This window comes from Schistocerca cancellata, chromosome 2 (assembly GCF_023864275.1).
Source record: "Schistocerca cancellata isolate TAMUIC-IGC-003103 chromosome 2, iqSchCanc2.1, whole genome shotgun sequence".
In the NCBI taxonomy this organism is placed as follows: Eukaryota; Metazoa; Arthropoda; class Insecta; order Orthoptera; family Acrididae; genus Schistocerca; species Schistocerca cancellata.
The window spans coordinates 402,787,366-402,812,351 of record NC_064627.1 but is presented as its reverse complement, the minus strand read 5'-3'; the positions used below and the strand labels follow the sequence as shown (position 1 = coordinate 402,812,351).

Sequence of the window (24,986 nt, the reverse complement as noted above, 5' to 3'; positions counted from 1 at the left end):
TCGCTTCTGTTAAATACTCACCGAATTCACGTGGAACTTTCATGAAAGCGTTGGTCTTTCTCTATCCTGTGGAGTTCCTACAGCTGTCGCCACATCCCACATATCTGTCGCCATTGGTTTCTATCCACCCATGCGTCATCGTCTTCTTCTACGTCTCTTTTTCTCATAAAAGCGTTACAAGAATCTTACTTATCGGCAGTGGTACGGCATAGCGAACTATGTCAGACTCAACAAACTACCGTCTAACGACTGTGTAATTACAGGCTAACTGGCGACGCGGCTACAGTAATGACCGCAGAGACCGTGTTCAGCGATTAATACAGACGGCTCAGTTTAGTGACAACCTTGATATTAGCACAGTGTAGCCTCCCGGAGGACGACCCTGAACAGTAGCCGGTCGGACTGCAGTGGGCGCATGAATATTGCGAAGGACAACAGCGAAGGGCAGGAGCGTTGGCCACGGTTTGCTGCTGTTTGCAATTTACGGTCTCGTGTGTGCGATATACTACGGCTGTGATGTGTTGTTTAGAACGTATACCCGCTACGGTGAAACCAGTTACCGGAGGCGATAGCACAACAATAGAAAAAATGCTAAGAAATTGTGTGCGAAAACGCTACCTCCAGCTGTTAGTGATCCTGAGTGAGGTGATAATTCCCCACAGTCAATATACAGGAGAGTAGGCAATCCTGGTATGTTACGAAACCATATGATGAAGATACGATGTTAGGCATGACACAGTCTATCTGGAATCGCAATGTTCTATTAATATAGGTCAAAAATTACGCTATGTGAATGGTATTCTGCGTAGCTTCTCTGTGAAATTTAAAGCTGATAGGGTTGTGTGACTACTATCTGACAGCGTAATCGCAGACGTTTTACATCATATTTTTTGGATCGTATTGGTCTTCATTAATTTCCAGTATTGCATACCTAATTACGTCACGTTGATCGTAGATTACAATCTGAAAAAAATTGTTCAAATGGCTCTGAGCGCTACGGGCCTTAACATGTGAGATCATCAGTCTCCTAGAACTTATAACTATTTAAACCTAACTAACCTAAGGACATCACACACATCCATTCCCGAGGCAGGATTCTATCCTGCGACCGTAGCAGTCACGCGGTTCCAGACTGAAGCGCCTAGAACCGCTCGGCCACAGCGGCCGGCTTTACAATCTGATTTTCCGACTCTTTTAAAATGGAGTCAACTGTGGCAATTTGCTACACATCTTTCATAAACGTAGCCAGGCACATGATAAGATCACACTACGAATTTATCTTAATCCCTTCACAATACTGTCGACCGAAAAAAGTCGATGCAATAGAACAAGCCGTCGTAGCTGCTCTATAATTCATCTGTAGTGATTGAAGACTGAAGATCTCAAGCCCAGACGATGACGACCTACTTAAGCCACGTGAGCTGACATTATCCCAGCGGATATGTCTCTCGGTTGTGGCGCCGCTCCTGGCGAGGAATGGTTGATGGACACGTCGCGCTTGGTGTACAATTCGACTGGTAGTCGATGCGCCCGGGGAGCTGTAACAGATTATATTAGGCGTCGCTGTCGAGGTGTGAGATTGTTACAGCAAGACTCAATTTCATTCCGCACATTCTGTCTTAGTCTCCTGGACTTCGGACTATACAAGGTGAGTCACTAACTATTGCCACCTAGAATAACTCCGAAACAACGGGGGCCATAATATGACGTTGGTTTTTTGTTGCTAGGTGGGGTCCCTTCAGAGATATGAAGGTCAACTTTTTTTATTTTCAAAAATGGTTCAAATGGCTCTGAGCACTATGGGACTCAACATCTTAGGTCATAAGTCCCCTAGAACTTAGAACTACTTAAACCTAACTAACCTAAGGACATCACACACACCCATGCCCGAGGCAGGATTCGAACCTGCGACCGTAGCAGTCCCGTGGTTCCGGACTGCAGCGCCAGAACCGCACGGCCACCGCGGCCGCCTTTTTTAATTTAATTTAATTTTATTTTTTATTTTATTTTATTTTTTTAGTGGGATGCTATAGCTTGGTACTTATTTCCTAATAGCGGCCATCGAAACGAATGCAGTGATATGTAACAGTACGGTATTTGAAGGTCAACGAAGGTCAAAAAGATCCATTTACAGACAGTGTTCGAAATGATGACCATAGGTATCAATGCAGTGCTGCAATCTTCTTATCATGGATTGAGTGGTATTCCTTATCACATCGGCACTTATCGAAGCACACGCCCTGACGATTCTCTCTCGAGTATCTTCGAGGGTAGTTGGAACGTCTTTATAAGCAATGTATTTTACAAATCCCCACAAGAAAAAATCCAGAGGCGTCAAGTCTGCCGAACGAGCCGGCCACGACACATCTCCGCAGCGTCCAATCCAACGATTTGGGAATTGTCTCTGAAACTCATTTCTAGCCATCAGTGAAAAATGTGCCGGACACCCAGAGTGTTGATACCACATTCTATTCCTTGTTCCTAGAGGTATTTATTCCAATAACAGACGCCATGTTTCTTGCAGGAATGTGGTGTACTTCCTACCATTAAGATTTCCGTCGATGAAATAGGGGTCTACAATTCTGTCCCCTCTAATCCCAAACCATACATTCACTGACCACGGTTTTTGGTGTACAACTTGCCATAGCCAACATGGATCTTCAGTTGCCCGATAAAGAATGTTATGCAGATTAACATTTCCATGGTTCGCAAATGTAGTCTCGTCAGTAAATAAAATCAATTTAATAAATGTGTCATCCCTCTGAATCTGAAGTTGAGCCCATCGGCAGAATTCAATGCGACGCGTACAATCCGTACCAGTTAATTCTTGGTGAAGCCTGATATGGTAAGGATGATATTTATGGCGATGCAGAACAGGAACAACACTACTCTGGCTCATCCCAGATTCCCTTGCTATTTGACGCGAACTAGAGTGGCAAGAGCACCTATTTCCGTTTCCTCGTTAGTAAATTTCCTTTGCCGGATATGTTTCCGATGCGTTAAAGATCCAGTTGTTCTCATTTTATCATACACATATTTAAATGTACGACGTGTAGGGTGAGTACGTTGGGCATATTTGTCAGCGTATAAGTCTCTAGCTCTCACTGCATTTCGTTAGCATTCTTCGTAAATGAGAAGCATATCGACTTGTTCTTCGTAGGAATACATCATTCACATACACTTGATTCAACGATAGCGGTTCACATAGGTCGAGATACAGAGGTGGACGGCATTGTTGTCGGTTGCAGTACGAGCATACGCGTGCTTCGAGCTTCATAAAAGCATGTATCCTGCAAATTATGTCTCTCAGTTCCTTCTATAGAATTTATCGCTTACCACCACCATCAGCCGTGACAACTCGAAACGTATAGCATAAAAAGTCACTAAATAATTCGTTACGATCACACTTCATGCTCACATTGGCTACGACATTGGTAGCAGCGCACTATGAACAGTACTTAACACTCATTGCTGCCGGAGGATGCTTGACCTAGGTGCGCAGAACAAATCTTAAGTCGACAGCAATTTTTCGTGACTCCAAATACAGCCATTCAGCGCTCATTCTGTTTCCATGTTCATTCCTCTGTAAACTTCCGTCATACTTGGGCGTTCTTTCGTGTTTTACGTGCGCAAAATGACGATTGCCATTCTTCTATAGTATTCTGTGTGTTCTGTGAGTTTTCTGGTAATGGTTGAAACACCTAGAAGGCGCGAAATATTTGACGAGTAGACAAGCGCCCTCATTTTTCAAGTGTACTCCTTTTCAAAACACGAGGTAGATTAAGGCGAGCCGGCCTGTGACTTTGCCAGGTACAGGATAGCATTGTAGCCGCCTGTGGCGATATTGGTCCACAGACTGTCAGATGAATTGTACAGGAGGCCAAGCAGTCTCAGCAGATAATTGGAAATATGGTATTACGGTCTCCAGGGAAGAAACATAGCATCCCAAAAGTGCTCATCAGGAATAGACGAGTTCGATCAAGATGTTTTACGTTGGAAAGTTATCAAATTTTATGAGAATGGTGGGTTGCCCATGACAGTGAAACTGTTCACTGTTATGCGTGAAACTACTGGGTTTAAAGGAAGTGCAAGCTCAATCCAAAGAATAATGAAGAACATCGGACTTATATATGTAAACTCTAATGACCGACGGAAATTTTTAATGGAGCGAAGGGATATCGCTGCTCCTACGATGACGTTTCTAAGAGTAATGCGTGAATTCGTATCTAGAGAGACGTCAGCAGCGTTTTGTTTGGACCAGACTTGGGTAAATCAAAACCACGCTAGATATTTTAGTTGGCAAACAACAGAGGGAGAAGGCGGCTTGAAAGTTCCCGTTGGAAAAGGAGGGCGTCTTATGTCACGCCGGTTCCGCTGCTACCGGATTTGTGTGTAAAAGCAAACTTGTTCTTCTTCTGTAGTGGTCAATCCAAGGATTGGTTTGCAACAGCTACAATGGCAGCTTGTCTCCATTCTGTGCGTCTTTCAGCTTTTCTCTTCATTTCTTTATAGGTGTTAAATCCCACATCTTTCACGATTTGATCCATGTACCTCAGTCGTGGTCTTCCTCTTGGTCTTTTTCCCTCGACATATCCCTCTATGATTGTGTTCAGGAGTCCTTTATGTCTTAATAAATGGCCTGTAAATTGCACTCTTCTTTTAACAATGAAACTCCAGAAGCTTCTCTTCTCACCTGCTCTTTCCAGAACCACTTCGTTTGTGACCTTGTCGATACATTTTATTTTGAGCATGCGTCTATAGCACCACATTTCAAAAGAATTTAGCTTCTGGTCCTCCTCTGTCCCGAGAGCCCATGTTTCACACCCATAGCGTGCCACACTCAACACATAGGATTTCAAAAATCTTTTCCTGATTTCAAGGCTGATGCTCTTAGATGTTAATATGTTTTTCTTCTTGTTAAAAGCAGCCTTTGCTTGAGCTATTCTACTTCTCACTTCCGCCTTGCTCCTTTCATCCCTGGTAATATTACTGCCCAGATAAGTAAATTTATCCACTTGTTCAAGCAGTTCATTGCCTACTTGAACTTGGACTTTCACTTGATCTTCTTTGTTGCATGCCATTACTTTTGATTTTGCTTTATTAATTCTCATATTATATTCTTCACCCATAACTTTATCCATTCTATTCAGTAGGACTACAAGATTTTCACTTTCAGCCAGGACAGCTATATCATCGGCATATCTTATCATATCTATTCGTTGGCCATGAATTACTACACCTGTCTGAATTTTCCCTTACTTTTTTCAGCGCCTCTTCAATACATACGTTAAAGATACCAGGGGATAGGGCGCAACCTTGTCGGACACCTTTCCGTATCTGCACCTCTTCTTGTTTTGTCCGTCCACGGATAAATGCTGTCTCGTTTTTGTACAGGTTCCATATCATTTTTCTATCTTTATGGTCTATTCCTACTTTTTTGAGTACCTCAAACATCTTATCCCATTTAACATTATCAAAGGCTTTCTCTACATCTGCGAAAGCTATGTATGTTTTCAGGTTCTTATCTAGTCGTTTCTCTATTATTAGTTTTAGAACAAATATTGCTTCTCTGGTTCCTCTATCTTTCCGGAATCCAAACTGGTCTTCGAAGAGTGTAGCTTCGACTTTTTGTTCTATGCGTTTTAGGATAATTGAGGTTACTATTTTAGAGGCGTGAGTAACTAGGCTGAACGTCCTATAATTTTCACATCTTGTAGCATTTGCCTTCTTTGGAATGGGGATCATAATGTTTTTCTCAAAGTCTGTAGGAATTTTACCCAGCTCGTACATGCTGAAAACAAGATTATACAACTCCTGATTCAGTTTTACTCCTCCAGATTTCAGAAGTTCGGCTGGGATATTGTCTATACCAGGCGATTTGTTGTTTTTCAATTTTTTCAGAGCTAGTTCAAACTCTTCCTTTAATATAGGTTCACCTATGTTGTGTGCATCTACTTCTGTTTCTTCTTCCATGATGTTTTCAGACAGGTCTGGTCCGCTGTACAGATTTCCTATGTATTGTTTCCATCTTCTTGCAACTTCATCATCGTCATCCCACATATTGCCATTTTCATCTATCACAGCCCTACACTTGTTTATTCTGTCTCCAAAGCTATCTCTCACACATTTATAGGCCTTGTCGATATTTCCCTTGCTCATGTTGTCCTCAATTGAAATACAGAGATCATCAAGGTATTTTTCTCTTGCTTGTTTTGCCTCTCTGTTGATTCTGTTTTTCAGACTCTTGTATTTCTCTTGGTCTTCCTTCTTCACAGGATTTTTTAATTTCCTTCTTTCTTCCATCATATTTAGTAGATCATTAGTGATCCATTCCTTCCTTTTCTCTGTCCTTTCTTTTCCTATTACTTCTTCTGCTGCTTCTAAAATACCAGTTTTTATTTTTTCCCAGCTGCTTTGGATGTCATTGCAGCCCTGTGTATTTGTTTTCTTGTCTGTTTCTAGTTGATAGTGCTTCAGTGTATTTTCGTTTTTCAGGTTTGTCAAATCCCATTTACATGTACTTCTTTTTTTAATGTTCTTGAATTTTAGTTCAGTCGTCATCATAACGAGTGTGTGGTCACTTTCCACATCACAGCCTGGATATGATCTGTTGTCGTTAACTTGGTTTTTAAGTCTTTGCTTCACTAATATGAAGTCAATTTGATATCTGTTAATGTCACCAGGCATTTTATAATTACATCTTCTTCTTGGATGATGATTAAAGAAGGTATTTGTAATGCAAAGTTTATTTCTTTGGCAGAATTCTACAAGTTTATCCCCTCTTTCATTTCTTAATCCTAATCCAAAATTCCCTGCCACATCCTCTTCTTTACCTTCCCCGACAACGGCATTCATATCTCCCATGATGACAAGGTTTTCAGCTCCTTTAATTCTGCCAATTACTTCTTCAAGGTGGTCATACATCATGTCGATTTCATCATCCTCTTGTATTCCGGTCAAAATAAAAAACAAGCTCTGACTAACATTCCGAAATGAATGGAGAAACATTCCGAGAATGGTTTCAGAATCAACTGTTGCCTTATTTGCATCCAGGCTATGTCACTCTTTGGACAATGTAAGCTATCACTGTGTTATTCTCGACAGGCCTCCCACTACAGACAAAATAAAAAGTGATATTCTTTCATGGCTGCGAAGTAATAATATAGGACATGTTGAAACACAAACGAGCGCAGAGCTGCTCGAGTTCGTTGAGATTTCAAAAGGCAGCAGTTAAAATACGGCACTGATGCCATAGCTCTGCAACATGCCTACTGTGAGATACGAGCACCTCCTTATCATTTCCAATATAATCCAGCAAAGTTGGTGTGGTCACAGGTTACGAGATTTGTGAAAGATAAAATACTACGTTTAAGGTAGCTGACATTGAAAGACTGAACCATGAAGCAATAGACAAAATCGCTGTTGCTGATTGGGGAGCGCTTGTACGTCACACTGACAAACCGTAAGAAGGAGATTCTTGGTTGTTAGAGACTAAACAATGTATTCATTAGTTGTCAGCCTGGTACCCACATCCAGCGAATCTTCACGGAAAATTTAATTTCTTGTCAAGCTGCCTGCACAGGCGGAAAGTAGTTCAGAACACAATCTGTTGTGTAATGGAAATTTTATTTTGCTTATCTCGCTATTCTGACTACAACACAACGTAATTTAAAATGTTATTCAGGCACCGTGGATATTTTAGAACTGACTCTTTCGACGTTTCATTAATAAAGTAAGAGGCAATTGAAAGTATAATCCGTTTTTTAAGATGCATTTTATTATAGAATCCATTGTGCAGTGCGAACATCTGTATCATTGGTTTGTCTCCTTGTCATTACGGCTGGTAAGGACTGAATAAACATCCCGTTTTGTAATGTGTATCTCATACTTATTGGGTACACTCAGTAAATTTATCGTAAACGGTTTTTACAGCACAATGAACGAGACCGTAGCGAGGTACGTTAACCATCCGCTATTGTAGCTGTCTGTATCGTAGTTGTTGTCTCTGCACTTTCAGCCGAGTTGATAACGCAGCATCCCTTATGAGCTGTGAGCCCAGAGACCGTTAACGCTATCGCTGACTATAGTAATGAATTAAAATTTTCATCCTGATTGTTCTACAATGACGCTTTCGCTCACTCTGCTACATACCCCCACTTTCCTTTGTACAACTAGGTGGATGGTACGTTTGATATAAACATTCGAATCAAATATTCTCGCGGCACCAAGAACATCTAATGAAAGTAATCTTCGCATAATTAGATCGTTCTTTCCGAAGAAACGGCAGATATAGGCATGATTTGCGTTTAAAAATATTTCTTTTCTGGGGACTAATTTTTGTGTGTACGATGCGTACGATAACATGGTCTGAAAAATCGGTGCTGAAAGCTGATCATGAATTATTCCATGCATTGTTATTGCATCTGTCTGGTTTTAGTTGGACTTGTTTTCATACAACGAGACGTAAAATTTTATTTCTTTACTGACATAAGAAATTTGCGAAATTTACTTTTCTACCTTTCTATTTTTCCTTACTGATTTACTTACCTTATTAAACCTCCTAGTGTTATCATTTTAATACGGAAACAAATATAACTGAAAAAACTGCGGAATGAATTTGGGAAACGATCACAGGTTCTTTGCTCCACAGTCATATGCACTGGGTGCTTTTGTTGAATAGCATTTACTTTGTGAACAAACAAGCGACAGACGTAAAAGTTTGTCTCTTCGATTTCTAGGAACACGTACGTTTTCGGATACCATATGCGTTGATGCAAAATTCTCAATCTTCATTTATCTACGGACCCCGTAAATTTTGAGTCGACTGCACGTCATGAACTTTAGGAGCTTTTTCCTCAAAAACGGAGGGAGGCTCTTAAGCCAAGATATCTTAAAGTCTTTCATTTTATGCCGCACATAAGGGACTTACCAAGCAGAGGACGAATCGGCTGTCAGCGTGAGTCCTTCCCCTTGTGAGCGAAGTTCTCAGTTAAGGCGCTGGACCCTCATTAGGAAGGGACGGATATTCGAACGTCCGTTCACTTCTTTTGCCTAAGTAGGAATGTCTGCCTGCAGTATTCAACTATTATTCCGCAAGCGCCAACCTAACATTTTTCTATTCGTCAACGAGATCCAGAATACAGTAGATGAGCCGACTGCTGAAGAAGACTTCAATACCTATTGTTCCACGGTAGCCTACTAAAGAAAACACGTGCTTCAGGAATATCGGAAATGAGACTCCATAGCTAACAGAGGACAGTACTCCATTATTACTGAGGATTTGTTATCAAAAGCTGAAGTCGACCACGACGTACCTCAAAGAGGTGTGACGGAAGCATTACGACCCACTATACGTAACGGTATAAGTGATCTGACAACAACGTATTTAGCTATCTGTTGACAGATGCAGTAGCTACAAAAATTTTCCAACATGCAGATAGTCATCGTTTCGTTTAGAGTAGCAGCACGCACACAAAAATAAATTCAATACACGAAAAAAAATCAAGACACCCTACATAATTTGATAACATAGTCTGTGATCAGTCTCTGGAATCAGTCATCACCGTCAGCTATCTCGAAGTCTCGGTGTGTAAAGATTTAGCGGGAAAAGAAAAATGAACGTAGCCATGGAGGAAAGCAGAGTGAGATTTGCGGGAAGATTCCCAAGGAATTGTAATTGACCCACCAAGAAAGTAGCGTACAAAGCCCTCGTTCGACCAACTCTTAAGTACTTGTCTTCAATCTGTTCCGTTTACCAAAGTGCTTTGACGGGAGGTATAGAGAAGAATCAAAAAAGAACTGTGCGCACAATGGATGTTAACAGAAAAACTTAAACCTAAAGTATTAAAACTGAAGCTGGAAAGGTCCCATGTGGCATATTCATATTCTGTATGGTTGTCCTCCGCCATAGTTCACAACTTTTCTCCCTAATGTGTTGTTTATTGCTCGTTTTACTAATTCTTTTCTTTATAAATTTTCTAATCAGCTTTCTATAAACTATGACTCGGACCATGACGAAGTAGCATCGGCTAGTATGGTCTCAAGATATCTGCTATACAAATGAATAATTCATTGAAATAGTCATGGTCTTACGAAATCCGATAAATAAATGAATAATTCATTTAAATATGTTGTGGGCAAGTATTATTGCAGTTGTTCGATGATACAGATTTGTTCGCTGTTACGACAAGATCGAGAAGATACCTCCTTTCGATTTCGTGACCTTCAAAACCACAATGTTAAGTGAAGCTTCGTGAAATAATTCAGGTAATGCTTCCGCGGCTGCTAGTGTTGGTAAGTCATTCAGTCTTCGATCTCAGCTTATGTAAACATGACTTTCAAGAACTAAATACGCTATATTTCGAATTCGCGGTTCCCAATCCAGAAAACCAGCCGAATCACTGTACGATAGTCTAAGTGTCAGTCGCTCATTTTGTCGAGCGTCACGAAAATGTGTACTGATTACAAGGTAGTGAAACCCAGAACCATATTGACCTCTTCCTATTATTTTGTAACTTGCGAATTAAAAGAGCATTTCCACACCAATCCCAGATCTCCTGAAGTATTCAACTAGCGACTATTTCTTCCTTGTATTCCTCTAACCGATTAGATGAACACCATGCAGCATCAATGCAACGTTTTTGTTGTTGTTCAGGACTACCAGTTTGCCGATAAAGAGTAATTGCATTCCCTTTCGTGAATTTGTTTCGTTAAGTATTTAAAACATGTTTTTTTCTATAAATCTTATTTCATTTGTTTGTTTTCATCAATCTATTGACCATCGCTAATGTTAATTCAGTTACAACTAAAATATGTCCTTCCAGGGTGTTATATTCTTTACCATGGACATATTTACTGAGGTATCCGTCTCTCTGGTATTTCGAGTTATTACATGTCAGTGGCTGGATGCAATTCCTGGCTCTGGGTCGGTACTTATCCTGTAATAGGTGGTAAAGTCGTGCAAACCGCACGTAAATCGTGGACATTATGTTGACTGTGTTTAAGTGTTTTAGCTGTCTAAAGCTTATGTTTGCGCGGTGGAGGTTGCAAACCTCCACGACATTTGCCTTGATTGGCGTGACTAACCGCCTAGAAAATGCCCTCGGCGGTCCTGTTGCGCCAGGCTGACACTAACTCACCTGACGCGGCGATTCGATCCGCTCTTGCTGACCTCTCAGTCCCGCAAACACATAAATCAGGTACTTACCTCACTGAAACTAAAAATACACTAGGCGGTCAGGAGTATGTTATGTTGAGTTATGGTAGTATTTTACATGCATCCGTATACTACTGCATAGAATCTGGCATAAAATGACAACGATTTTACACAATTTTTATATGATTCTCTTGATACCAAAGCTTTTTTAATAAAATAACACGTATCGGTTATGCAATAGCCTTCCATAGAATCTGCAATAAAAGTAAAAGAAAATAAATTACTAGTTACTACATTAAGAGATTAAAAGCAAATGACAGTAGTTATAATAAAAATACAATGTATCATTCATTCTGCTGCACTGTAACAAGTGATCTAGCGACGATCGCTGCACTTCATTACGTTTCCACTATAAATTATACTATCTGCTATTTATTTTCATGAAATACTCTTCTAATTTACTTCTTATCGTTACTTGGTGTCTGCTCCTGCATCATTTTCATTTTTATTGCTTACTTTTCGAATCAAATCATAAAACTTCGTATGAGAAACAATAAGCACGTTCCCGATCTTTATTCCGTCTTCATCCTTTATAAGAGCAATATTACGGCCATCACAATGTATTAAATTTTAGATTGATTTCTGTAACCAATCTTTGTTTTTTGAATGATGTTTTAAATTTTGACCAGGATTAAGCTGTCAGATGACGAATATAATTTTCATAGGTTTAAACAATTTTTTAAAAAAATTCTGCTTTCTTATATATAGCTGAAAATATTTTAGAGATCCCTACTGTCAAATTAATTTCCTCTTAATTACTTTGGATGATTATTTGTACGTTATGCACGCATCAACGACCTCTAGGATCTCTATCCTATATACAGGGTAAAAATACAGATATTTCTATTCGTGACAGAACGGTGTACTGACCAACGTAATGTCATTTACAGACTAATAATTACAGCCATAACAAGTGATATGTGTTTAGCTAGGTTAGTACACCCAAGTACATGAGGTACAGAGCAGATGTTCAAGTGTGGACGCATGGACGCAAAACGGGTAGTCTATACTTACCAGTGTAGTACGACCATGCAGAAAACATCAAGTCGGCTTGTGACGTGTTTTTGGGAAGACTCTTTGACACGAAGGAAAAACAACGAACACTCTGATTTCTACACATGTTAAGGTAACACATATAAAAATATGTGCGCTTACACCCGTTGCACCCTGTTTAGCTAGCTGAATCATGCATGGCAGGTTTGATTAGTATTATTTTACACCTAACTACTTGTTGCAGTTGAATGTAAAACATGTATATCGTGTTTTTAATAACTGGTGTCATTTGTTTTTAATTTCTTAATGTAGTAGCAAGTAATTTACTTTTTTTACTTTTATTGCAGATGGTGAAAATGACTATTGCATAGCGAAACCGGTAATTTTAGTCAAAAAACTTTGCGATCAAGACAACCAAATAAATATACTGCCACTGTATATTCATTTACATGTATTTAGTTTTATTAGAATGTACCGGTGGAATCCTTTTATCAGTGAAAAATACTTACTAGTAAGGCAACTAAATTTCCCTAAGAGTCCTGCTACTGACAAAGTATTACAAGAAGTTAGTGGAAATAAGTATGAAAATATAAAGCAATTGAATTTTTCTCTGAGACTTGCTACTGACAAAGTGTTACAACCAATTAGTAGATAGGAACTGAAGAGAAAGGAGTATTTCTTCCTTTAATTTGTAATGTCATCAAATGCCATACATTTACTATGTGAACGATCTAATATGACATGAATAACATACTAGATAGTACAACACAGTCTTGCGATACCGATAGTGCAGGCTATTCCGTCAGATGTGAAAGCAATATATCTCACTTGAGTCTCAAATATTTTTCGTTTTCTGCTTTCAGCGGCTTTTCTGACGACATGCTACCTCAAGGACCCGCAGTTCGAAGACTGTTCCGTGAAGCAGCTGCAATCAATCTTCGCACGGCTTATTGACGGTGAGTCTGTGGACAATATGTGCGATACTACGACATGTAGGCATTCACAGTGCGCTCAATCAAAAAATCTATTGCTGACTTATGTTGTAAACTGTAGAAAATATAGATTTTTGGCAGTTGTGAACCCCAAGTATAGTTAAAACAGAAATGTTTCTGCTTATATTTAGGACTCATATGCATGTAATTGCTAGATACTTTGTATACATTTCTGTACAGCATAAAACTATGCTACGTGCTGCTGTATTATTAATGGTAGTTAAAAATTGCTCACATTCGTTCTGCTACGTTTATTACGTCATAAACATCATCAACCATAACACTAACACTGATAGGTATTTACTGCCTTACATGCTATGCCAATGCTACTGCAACAAGAATTTCGTCGTTATCTTTAAAGTAAATTAGGTCTCTTTCTGCAGTTTGTACATCATTTTTTCGCGCTATTTCTTCAAGCATTACAACAGTTCCCTATAGGCCTATATTCATAATTTTTACCTACATTTCTGAAAGAATAGTCGTTGTTAATAATATCCACATTTGCATGAAATATTTGCGACGTTAATCGCTGACTACTGACTGACTATAAAGGAAGTAGAGCTATACCTAATACAGCTGATGTCAAGGAGATCGCAGCTAGCGAATTAATTTTTGGATATATTCCAATTTTATATCTTTCCTTACAGTTTAACCCTACATATATCCTTCTAGTACAATGGAATTATTTCCTGATGTCTTAAGACGTGTCCTGTCACCCCGACCATTCTTCTTGTCAGAGTTTCCATATATTCCTTTCCTGTACGATTCTGCCAAGAACCTACTTATTATTTTATCAGTCCATTTTAATTTCCAACGTCCTTCTAAAGCACCACATCTCAAACACTTCGATTCTTTTCTCTTCCAGTTTTCCCACAATCCATCGTTCACTTCCAACAATGCTCTGCTGCAGACGTACAAGTTCATAATATCTGATGAAATTTAGGGAGTTTTCTTCAAAAACACTGGCAGTTTGCAGCGCTTCACCTAAAAGCGTGGAAATTTTATGTGATGTCAATACCAGCCGTGAAAGCTTACATTGTATCATCACTGACAGTTTGTTCCATTATTTTAAGAAATACGTATGCCAGCCATGTAAATTCATTGTTACCAAAAGGTTTCCATCTTCAGGAAGTTCTTGATGAATTCCCTCCATTTTAAGGGTTTGTTGGTATTCTGTTCCCTTTCCTTTACTTTTTCCCTCTCTCGGACAGTATAAATTCCTTCCACTTTCAATTTCTTTTATTAAAAAGATAGCGATCAATATGCAAGCAGCTACTGACCTATTTTTACCGCTCACGTATACCGAGACTTCTGGACGATTTGACACTGATATCAATGGAATAGGAAGCAAGTCATCGGCGTCTATAATTCTGTCTTGTTTGGTCCTCAACTGAGTACTTACTGTCTTGTCAGACTTGTGTTACGGTTGCTCTACCATCGAAGTTTACAATCTCTTCCTCTTAAATTTTCGTTACAGTTTTAAACAGTGTGACTGGTTATTTTAGATACATCTTGGGAACAGCTGCTAATTTTTTAAATGTTTGAACCAGTTGATTTGGCTAAATTAGCGGTAAAATTGTCGTTAAGAGAGTTTCCAGTTAACTTGATTTAATCTACTGAATTTATTAGACGTCTCTGTGAGCAGTGACGTTGACAACTGAAACATTATGTTCTTCTAGATCCCTGGCTAATGTAACCTCCTCTTCGTGCTCCGGTTGAGTATTTCTTGTTTACTACCCCTTTCACCTTCACTTTCATACAATAGTGTTGGCAGTGCAACAGTCCGATAAACTTTTATCTTTCGTGTTTCATAGATTTAATTTTCACATGCTGATTATTCCGCAAATATATTACTCTTATTTATTTTGCATGTATTTGTCTTAATCATATGAAATATCATAACCAAGATATATAAATTACTTTACTTCTCCATATTAAGAAAATGACAGCAATTAATCGCTAAATCCGTCGTTCACTGCAGCAGATATAGATTTTGACTATTACGAGTACATCAGTCACATGCATACCCATGTACCTTCGACGTTGCACAGAAGTTTGTTTTTATTTAAGAGGTGGTTAGTTTCGGACCTTTTTACTCCATTATCAAAATATCCACGTAAGTCCTATCATAACATCATTACGTATGCACGCTGGCCCCATTGTTTGTATAATTGGCTGAAAGCAAAATACTATTTATGTGCGACTGTCCAGTACTGCACGCAGGTCATTTAGATAAAAACAAACCTCTGCGCAACTTTGACGGCTTTATAATTTTATTGAATCATAGTAAGTTACCGCCTATTGCCATCCAGCATGCTGAAAGTGAATGAATATGGAATAGTCAAAATTTAGATTTGCTCCAACAAACGACCGATTTTGTCACTAATTGGCGTGACTTTCGTTTCAATATTGAGAACTAAAGTACTCTACTGGCCATTAAAATTGCTACATCACGAAGATGACGTGCTACAGACGCGAAATTTAACCTACAGGAAGAAGATGCTGCGATATGCAAATGATTAGCTTTTCAGAGCATTCACACAAGGTTGGCGCCGGTGGCGATACCTACAACGTGCTGTCATGAGGAAAGTTTCCAACCGATTTCTCATACACAAACAGCAGTTGACCAGCGTTGCCTGGTGAAACGTTGTTGTGATGCCTCGTGTAAGGAGGAGGAATGCATACCATCACGTTTCCGACTTTGATAAAGGTCGGATTGTAGCCTATCGCGATTGCGGTTAAGCGTATCGCGACATAGCTTCTCGCCTTGGTCCAGATCCAATGACTGTTAGCAGAATATGGAATCGGTGGCTTCAGGAGGGTAATACGGAACGCCGTGTTGAATCCCAACGGCCTCGTATCACTAGCAGTCGAGATGACAGGCATCTTATCCGCATGGCTGTAACGGATCGTGCAGCCACGTCTCGAACCCTGAGTCAACAGATGGGGACGTTTGCAAGACTACAACCATCTGCACGAACAGTTCGACGACGTTTGCAGCAGCATGGACTATCAGCTCGGAGACCATGGCTGCTGTTACCCTTGACGCTGCATCACAGACAGGAGCGCCTGCGATGGTGTACTCAACGACGAACCTAGGTGCACGAATGGCAAAACGTCATTTTTTCGGATGAATTCAGGTTCTGTTTACAGCATCATGATGGTCACATCCGTGTTTGGCGTCATCGCGGTGAACGCACATTGGAAGCGTGTATTCGTCATCGCCATACTGGTGTACCACCCGGCGTGATGGTATGGCGTGCCATTGGTTACACATCTCGGTCACCTCTTGTTCGCATTGACGGCACTTTGATCAGTGGACGATACATTTCAGATGTGTTACGACCTGTGGCTCTACCCTTCATTCGATCCCTGCGAAACCCTACATTTCAGCAGAATAATGCACGACCGCATGTTGCAGGTCCTGTATGGTCCTTTCTGGATACAGAAAATGTTCGACTGCTGCCCTGGCCAGCACATTCTCCAGATCTCTCACCAATTGAAAACGTCTGGTCAATGGTGGCCGAGTAACTGGCTCGTCACAATACGCCAGTCACTACTCTTGATGAACTGTGGTATCGTGTTGAAGTTTCATGGGCAGTTGTACCTGTACACGCCATCCAAGCTCTGTTTGACTCAATGCTCAGGCGTATCAAGCCCGTTATTACGGCGAGAGGTGGTTGTTCTGGTTACCGATTTCTCAGGATCTATGCACCCAACTTGCGTGAAAATGTAATCACATGTCAGTTCTAGTATAATATATTTGTCCAATGAATACCCGTTTATCATCTGCGTTTCTTCTTGATGTGGCAATTTTAATTGCCAGTAGTGTAATTAAAATGTCGAGCTTGCGTTATATAGTATGACTGAAACAAGTACACAGAAAATAAATAAGTGTTGTGTATTTGCGGAATAATCAACATATGAAAAACAAATCTATGGAACACGTAAGATAGAAGTTTATCGGACTGTTGCACTGCCAACACTATTATATAAAAGTGAAAGTGAAATCGGTAGTGAACAAGAAGCAAGAAATATTTATCTAGAGCACGAAGAGGAGGTTATTACAGCAAAGAATCTAAAAGAACAGATAGAATCAGTCATTTTGATATCTCTAGTGAGACAGCGTTTACGTATAATGAGTCGTGAGAGATTAGTGGTATAAATGAACAAATACAAACCAAAATAAAATCCTACCGAATTAGAACAACAAAAAGGTGGGCACCGCTGTAAGTAGTCTATAATGTGATTTGAAAGAGATGCAGGTTTTCTTGAGAAGCTGGGTGAGAAGTTGGATTCGTACCGCGGATTTCTACTCCACGGGCAGCTTCTCTGCCTTCTTTTAGAGAAGCTGCCTTGGAGCACCCTTGCTGTGGGCGACTCTGTGTAAGGCGTTGGCCTGCCGTGTTGCAGGGTTCCCCGAGATTGGCGCGCTGCCGCTGGACCCCCTGGATGTGACGCAGATCGCGGTGCTGGCCGACGGTGAGGGACCGGTGGCGGTCAACTCGACACTCACCGACATGAAGATCCGCGGACTCTCGCAGGCAAAGGCCGTCCAGCACAGGTAGCACTTCGCTGGCGTGGCCAACCTTCAACTATAACTCTAACAGGCAGAATAATACCAATACAAACATTTTACAAAAACACTCTTAAGACAAAAGGAGCTACGCACCACGAAAGAATTATCCAAATGGGACGGAAATCGGTGAGGTATATGTTCTGACTAACAAATTAAAATTTCCCAAAAACTGGATGATTTATTCGAGAGAAACAGCTTCGCAAATTGAGGAAGCTAACGCTTTGGTCCGCCTGGGTCCTCCAAGCAGTTATTCTGCTTGGCGTTATTTCGAGAGTTGATGGATGTCCTTCTGAGGGGTATCGTGCCAAATTCTAAGTGGAAAGTTAGATCGTCAAAATCCCTATTTGGTTGGAGGGTAGTGCCCGTAATGCTCCAACCTTTCCTAACTGGTCAGGAATCCGGCGACCTTGCTGGCTAAAGTAGGGTTTGGCAAGCACGAAGACCAGCAGAGGAAACTCTCGGCGTATGCGGAAGCGCATTATCTTGCTGAAATGTAAGCCCACCATGGCTTGCCAAGAAGAGCAACAAAACTGGGCGTAGCCGCGGATGACAACCACAGGGGTCCTACTGCAGAAAGAAGTGGCACCCCAGACGATCACTCCAACCCAGACCATCATTTGTGATTTCTGGGCCATATGGCGAATGACAATCAAATTGCTTTCCCACCACTGTCCAAGGCATCTCCAGACACGTATTCGCTGGTCATGGGGGATCAATTCGAAGAGGGACTCACCTTTAAAAATTCTTCTCTAGTCAACGAGATTCCACGTGGAAGACGTTTCTGGAGAAACGTAGGACAGCGGTGGGATACCAACCTGACCGTCGCCCGCTGGATCAGACAACCAGGAGTGGTGATTGGGGTGCCATTTGTTTTCATACCAGGACGTCTTTGGTTGCCATCCGTGGCAGCGTTTATAACACTCCTACCTGTTTGCTACCGTACCATAACCTCTATGCTAAAAGCAGGTTGTAACATAAAACAATTTTGTAAAAGCAACTATGGCACAAAGCAACAGAGCAGTGTTACCCTCTGAGAGGAATTTTGTTAGTTTGACCGTGTTGTTCCTAACGGAGGTGGTTTATCGGAAATAAAAGTCAGAATTACGTAAATATTTGTATAGTACCAAACAAAATTTTGCCTAGCTATACTGTTTATAAAAATAAGGGAAACGGTCACCAGCCTAATTAGGCAAGAGAAAGATTAATGTTCTCGTTTATAAAAGTAGGTATAAGTAACTATAATGGACAAACAACCTAGACTTAGTCACACGCGAGTGCAATGAACTCTGACACACAAATGTTTTAAGATTGAAGCTAACAGTTAGAGCAGCAGGAACTATTTTGAAAATTATATCAGGTACAGAAAAACACTATCACTTTCAGGGTTTACACAAACTGAGTGGTCTTTATACTGTTAATATGCACACAAGAGAGACAAAACACTTGACATACATGATAATGTAACGTTTCACAACTGCAACTTTCTCAATTTTTCTACAACGAAACACAATGTTGACAAAATTGCAAGAAACTGACTCTCCTTTTTAGAATTTACTACAGGCAACGATGTGTTCATTTACTTTACTTAAGAACTTTTAATTTTACCGTTAGCAACAGTACTTTGATAAGCAGTTTTACTAGGAAAATTGTTTTCAGTAATTATCATTGATTTAACTTTCTCTTTAATAAGTTCAAGAGGCATTATTTAACAGAGCTCTAGGCTTCAAAGTACTTTCAGTAAGGGCACTCGGTAATCACTTTACTTCGAACAGAGAGGACCCTGAGAGGTGTTATGATGAGGAGTAAAATCAAGGTAGGTAAATAAATTCCGATATGAATTACCTTATATTTCAGCACACTAACACATCCATTAGGCTGATCCTTCACTGTACATCAATACAGTATTACGTTACAGTGATTGCGCAATGTGGTGGCAACTGCATGTTGGTAGGTGGAATTGCAGGTAGAATTGCCGGACTTTATCGTATCTTCATGGCGATGATTCATACAAATTCCAGAATAGATCCAGCTATTTATCCACCCATCCGAGGCATTGGAAAGAAGCAGTACAAGCCTCTCTCTGAATCATCACAATATGCACCTTTATACTAGCAGTGCACAGACTCATAGCTCCTTTCCGACTGCTGGCTCGTCTCCGACTGACTATCAGTTCCACCTTTTCCACCTATGCCAACCACAATTTGCGCGCGCTACATATTTCCGTTCCTGAGGGGAACCACTACACCTTTTACATACAAAATAACTAAAAACCCTAAGTGAGGATCAGCAATTTACATAACAGCAAACAAATACATTAAATAAAACAGAACATTTTCACATATTGACACTTCAACAAAAAATTATTCACACAAAATTACAATTACATATAATAAGTTCTGTTCCCTCCAAATGGGACAAAGAATATAAATTGCAGATACACTACTTTGCATAGAATCAAATCACGACATCAATGGTGTGACAAAGAAAAGAGTACACAATTTTATGTTATCGATTCAATCACACTTACAGAAGATCAACAATGTAACATTAAATAAAGCAAAAGGAAAATAAATTCATACAGCATAAGAGCTGTGGTGTTACACGTTACGGCGGAGCGTACGTCGACCGACGATATTCTACCCACCGTTTTGTTGCCATTCTTGGCAAACCATACTGGGCTCACATTTCAGCTGAATAATGCCCGCCCACACACGGCGAGAGTTTCTACTGTTTGTCTCTGTGCTTTCCAAACCATACCTTGGTCAGAAAGGTTGCCGGATCTTCCAGCCCCAGTCAATAATGTTTGGAACATTATGGGCGGGACTCTCCAACCATCTCTGGGTTTTGATGATCTAACACGCCAGTACAACAGAATTTGGCACGATATCCCTCAGGAGGGCATCCAACAACTCTATGACTCAATGCTAAGCAGAATAATTGTTTGCATATGGACCAACGCGTTATTGACTTTTATAATTACTGTTATCAATTAATCATTTGTTTTTCTGTACATGTACATCACATGTACCGATTTCCGTCCCATTTGTACAATTTCTTCGCGTTGGTCTATTTTCCTCTGAATGTATTTAAGAGAGGTTCGCTTCTATTGGAACTTTTTGCAGCACTATTATTTCTTATAGTCTAGTAACGGCATTAATCTTTCAGACGGCTGCACAATGGGCCACTGTGGGACTCAAATCTAGGACCTTGCCTTGCACAGACAATGCCCTTATCGACTGAGCTACCGGGGCACGACTTTAGGAACGTCCTACTTTACAAACTATAGTAGGGCCTGGATAGCTCAACGGTAAGAGCAATGCCCGCGTATGGCAAGGGTCTAGATTCGAGTCCTAGTCTGGCGCACAATTTTGATACGCTGGGAAGTTTCAATGCAGCACACACTACGCTACAGAGTGAAATATTCATTTTAGAAATGGCTTGTAGTTTGTACTAGAGCTGTTTTATCGCAGTAGTCTTTCCGCCAGAAGTGCTAGTCCAGCGGGTTACACAGGAAAATAGGAAGCAGATACAGGCAGGTGTGGAGGCTGTGAGATCTGGTGAAAAGTCGTGTCTAGATTGGCCGTGAAAACTAAGATTTCGAGCTGGAGTGTCGGTGCTGCATGCAGTTTTAAATTGTCAGTAAATTTCAAAACAGTCTAATAAAAAATAAATTATGCATTTACAATGTAGGCAACAGAGAGACAGATTTAACATGCAAAACGTTTTATAAATCAATACATTTTGTCGAATTATGTAAAACATGCATCATTCGCACCTTCAAAATCTTCATTACATATAAACCATTGCACAAACAGCCCTTATCTCAAGTTTGAGGAGATAAATCCGGAGATTTCTTCTCATGTGGAAGCATTTCGAAGAGAATTTCGTGCAGTTTTGCAACAATGATCCGGGAGTTTACTTCTTTGAGAGAAGCCAAAGTTTACCCTGAATGGCAGTAATACTATTCTTTAATGGGTCGACGTTTTGGGAAATGGTTAGAGTGCATCACATAGTGCAAGACCCAGAAAAGTGTAGCCATGAATTTTGCTTTCTTTGCTACAGCTTCTCTTCTTGTTTCGCATTTGTTTCGACTGTACCTCGATTTATGATAATCAACCCATATACTGCTGTTACGCACCTGCCGAGAACCTCACTGGAATTATGTCCAAACGGATCAAAACACTCTCATATTCTTTCTACAGTACTTTTGTTCGGTGGCTAATGGATGCGGCAGACACACAAACATACGAAATTCGTGGGAAATGGGGTGAACACGGCGTGTCGAGTTCCTTCAACCCCAGCGATCTCACATAGTTTCACTCACCGATGCTTCAGAAAGGGCTTGAGTATTTTTGCCACAGACTTTTTGACGCTCTCAACTCTCATAATCTTCATTTATTCCAGGAACACGTGTAATTTCAGTAGAATACTTCTTGACCATCGAAATTAAATCCCCTATATCTGATCACAGTTTTCAGGAGGTTTTCCTTGGTTGTAATTCAAATTCCGGAACAGGAAATTCCCTCCCAAGTATTTCCATTTGGAAAACTTTGCATCCCCGTTACAGATTCTGGGATTTGTGTGAAATGGGGATCACGTTCCACAGGGGGCCGGATATCAAACAATCCCTGCTGAGCACTCAGTCAGACACTGAAAATAAAAATGAAATTAAGTAAATATAGCACAAAAAAGAATTTTCTTTAGATATAACATTTCTTAAAGTGGGATACTGATCATATACTACTTAGCGACTCCCTTTGTTAGCTGTTATAACAGTAATTAAAAGTTCATGCCTCAGAAGATCTTGAAAGTCAGTTTGAGGCTTAACGCAATTTCGCATTTGTCTAAGTTTAACATAGGAAGTCACTCAATGGCTCAGCGTAACCGTTCAGCAATGTGTAGTTTCCACGATGACGGACAAGCTAAGGCACCGAGGCATACTGCCTCCAGGATTTAGCATCAAAAACTATTTCCTGTATTGATCTGGATCTAGTTTTTAACTGGATCCTAGGTTTCTGCGTCACTGAGCTCTATTGTGGTACTTTTAATTACTGAATGTTGAAAATTACGCATGTGTCCTTTCATACATTGATCGACGGATTGCTTTCACGGTAAAAGCTGCGATTTGATTGTGGATGTGAAAGTAATACCAGTGCGAGTACTGGAAGCGAGCCTGCCTTTTATGGCGCCTGTCCAGTATAGGAAGGCCTACCTGTATATGGTTGGTGGCAATATTACGAACCGTAACAGCAAGCACCAAGAATGACATAACCGCCCTTCTAGCCTCCTGAGTGGAACTAAAGCCATAGTAGAGATTTTTAAAGATACTCGCATCATATGCTATACTGAATATAAACTGCTAAAAAAAGTTTGGCACCACGTAGATATGTATTGTCAGATTCGAGATGAATATGGAAACGAAAACTAAGTCTTATGAGATTAAAGTAACAAATTTACTATGAAATAAAAACAAAACAATAACCAAAATAATTTCAGTCTATTTTTTCACGTAAGAGGAAGTAATAGGACTAGGTTGGGCGGTGAGTAATCATAATTTTAAAACTTCTATTCACCAGTATCACAGATATTTCATATTGCCACCAATCTTTCAAAAAAATTATAAGAGCAATTCGTTAAAATACAAGTGGCTGCGTAATATCAAAAACAAATGACGCAATAAAATTACGCTTGGGCAGTCCACGGAATGAGAGCAATTTAAAAACGCGTATCAGACTCAAAAATGAATTGACTTTCACGGTCCAGAGCACCAAATATCAACTTACGATAACAGTGAAAACAATACATGAAATTTTGTATTGAGTAATCATGCCCACAGTCTCTGCCAAATAACATAGTGATAAGAAATCTAGAGTATAACAAGGCGTAAGGAATTTCATTATAGTTAGAAATTTTAAGATGGAAAAACGCTTCCAAATACTTCCCAAAATAGTTTTAGGCCTTGTACTCAAAACAAGCGTTATGTGCGACAACATGAGGAAAAATATGAGAGGTTCGTAGCTCTTAGTTACAAAAGGAAAACAGAGCGACAATTCAACAACACTAGATCGTAGGCACCAAAATATACCAAGGATTTGCTTTTCTTAGACATGCCTGCATCACCTAGCAAAAGACACACTAACAAAACCCACACTAACAAAACGCAGTGATTCACTGAGTGCTACTGCACAACTGTCCGAAATCATTACAATTACGGCAATCAGAGTTATAGATAAAATGCTTAAAAGCCACGCAATAATTAATAATCACACTTGCAAAGAATAAGACACCAGTAACGCTGTAGGCTCTTTCCTATAAGCATAATGCCAGTCATGTAAAGGAGAGAATTAACAACATCTGCATCAGAAATGAGGGAAGTGCTGCATAAAACCACACAAAACTCACACAGCTCAAGACACTGCCGCAATTTGCGTTTTTGAGGAACCGCCAGGAACAGACTGCTCTACAGCAAACAGCACCATTCTCCCACTTTTCGAACAGCACAATTCTCTTATCGACCTCCAAGTAGGCTGATGTGTCCAGCTGGCATCCAATGTAGACTCATGCCAGCGCTGGTGTCATGGTGCTCTTGCTAACAGCGCCCTCATAGAGACGAGCTGATACAGCCGCAACTTCATTCATGAGGCATTTCGAACTGCTGTGATTGTGTGACGTCTTGTAACGACACATATTGGAAAACGCACATCTTCACAAATATGTATTTACGCGTAACATCCAGTACCGTCTTGCTTGAACCATACTTCGCATACTGCTCCCAAGATTCTCAGGCTGTTGCTGTTCAAGCACGTCTCAGTCTTCCACGTCAGTCCTACTGAAATCAGCCAGCGTTTGAGGAGGATTCCAGCGATGACACACTGCAAGTTTCATCTGGCGATAATGTGCTCAGTTGGGTTGATGTCAGCGAACATCGGGGGCCATCCTACTCGTTTGATTCCCGTATTGCGGAGGAAGGTGTTCACGAGATGGTTCTTGTGTGTTCGTGCATTATCATCTTGAACCCAGTCGCCGAAACGTTGACTGCAGAGCAGGACAATAGGTTGGAGGATACCAACTCAACGCTGTACATCTCTCAAAATAGTGTCTGTATCATGGTATGGAAGCAAAACATGTCCGACACTCATCCCCGACCAACCCATGCGGCCACACGCTCCAGATATGCATCAGCACCTGGAAGCTCCCCACACTCCTC

At 40.4% G+C, this 24,986-nt stretch overlaps 1 protein-coding gene across 1 annotated transcript in view; it reads left to right on the top strand.

Moving 5' to 3' along the window:
* LOC126161843 (circadian clock-controlled protein daywake-like) overlaps nucleotides 1–24,986 on the top strand; it is a 72,065-nt gene that overhangs the window by 10,924 nt on the left and 36,155 nt on the right. Inside the window, exons 2-3 of the mRNA XM_049917948.1 lie at nucleotides 13,072–13,164; nucleotides 17,614–17,764. Coding sequence (XP_049773905.1) covers nucleotides 13,072–13,164; nucleotides 17,614–17,764 — 244 coding nt within the window. The remainder of the gene's footprint in view (nucleotides 1–13,071; nucleotides 13,165–17,613; nucleotides 17,765–24,986) is intronic.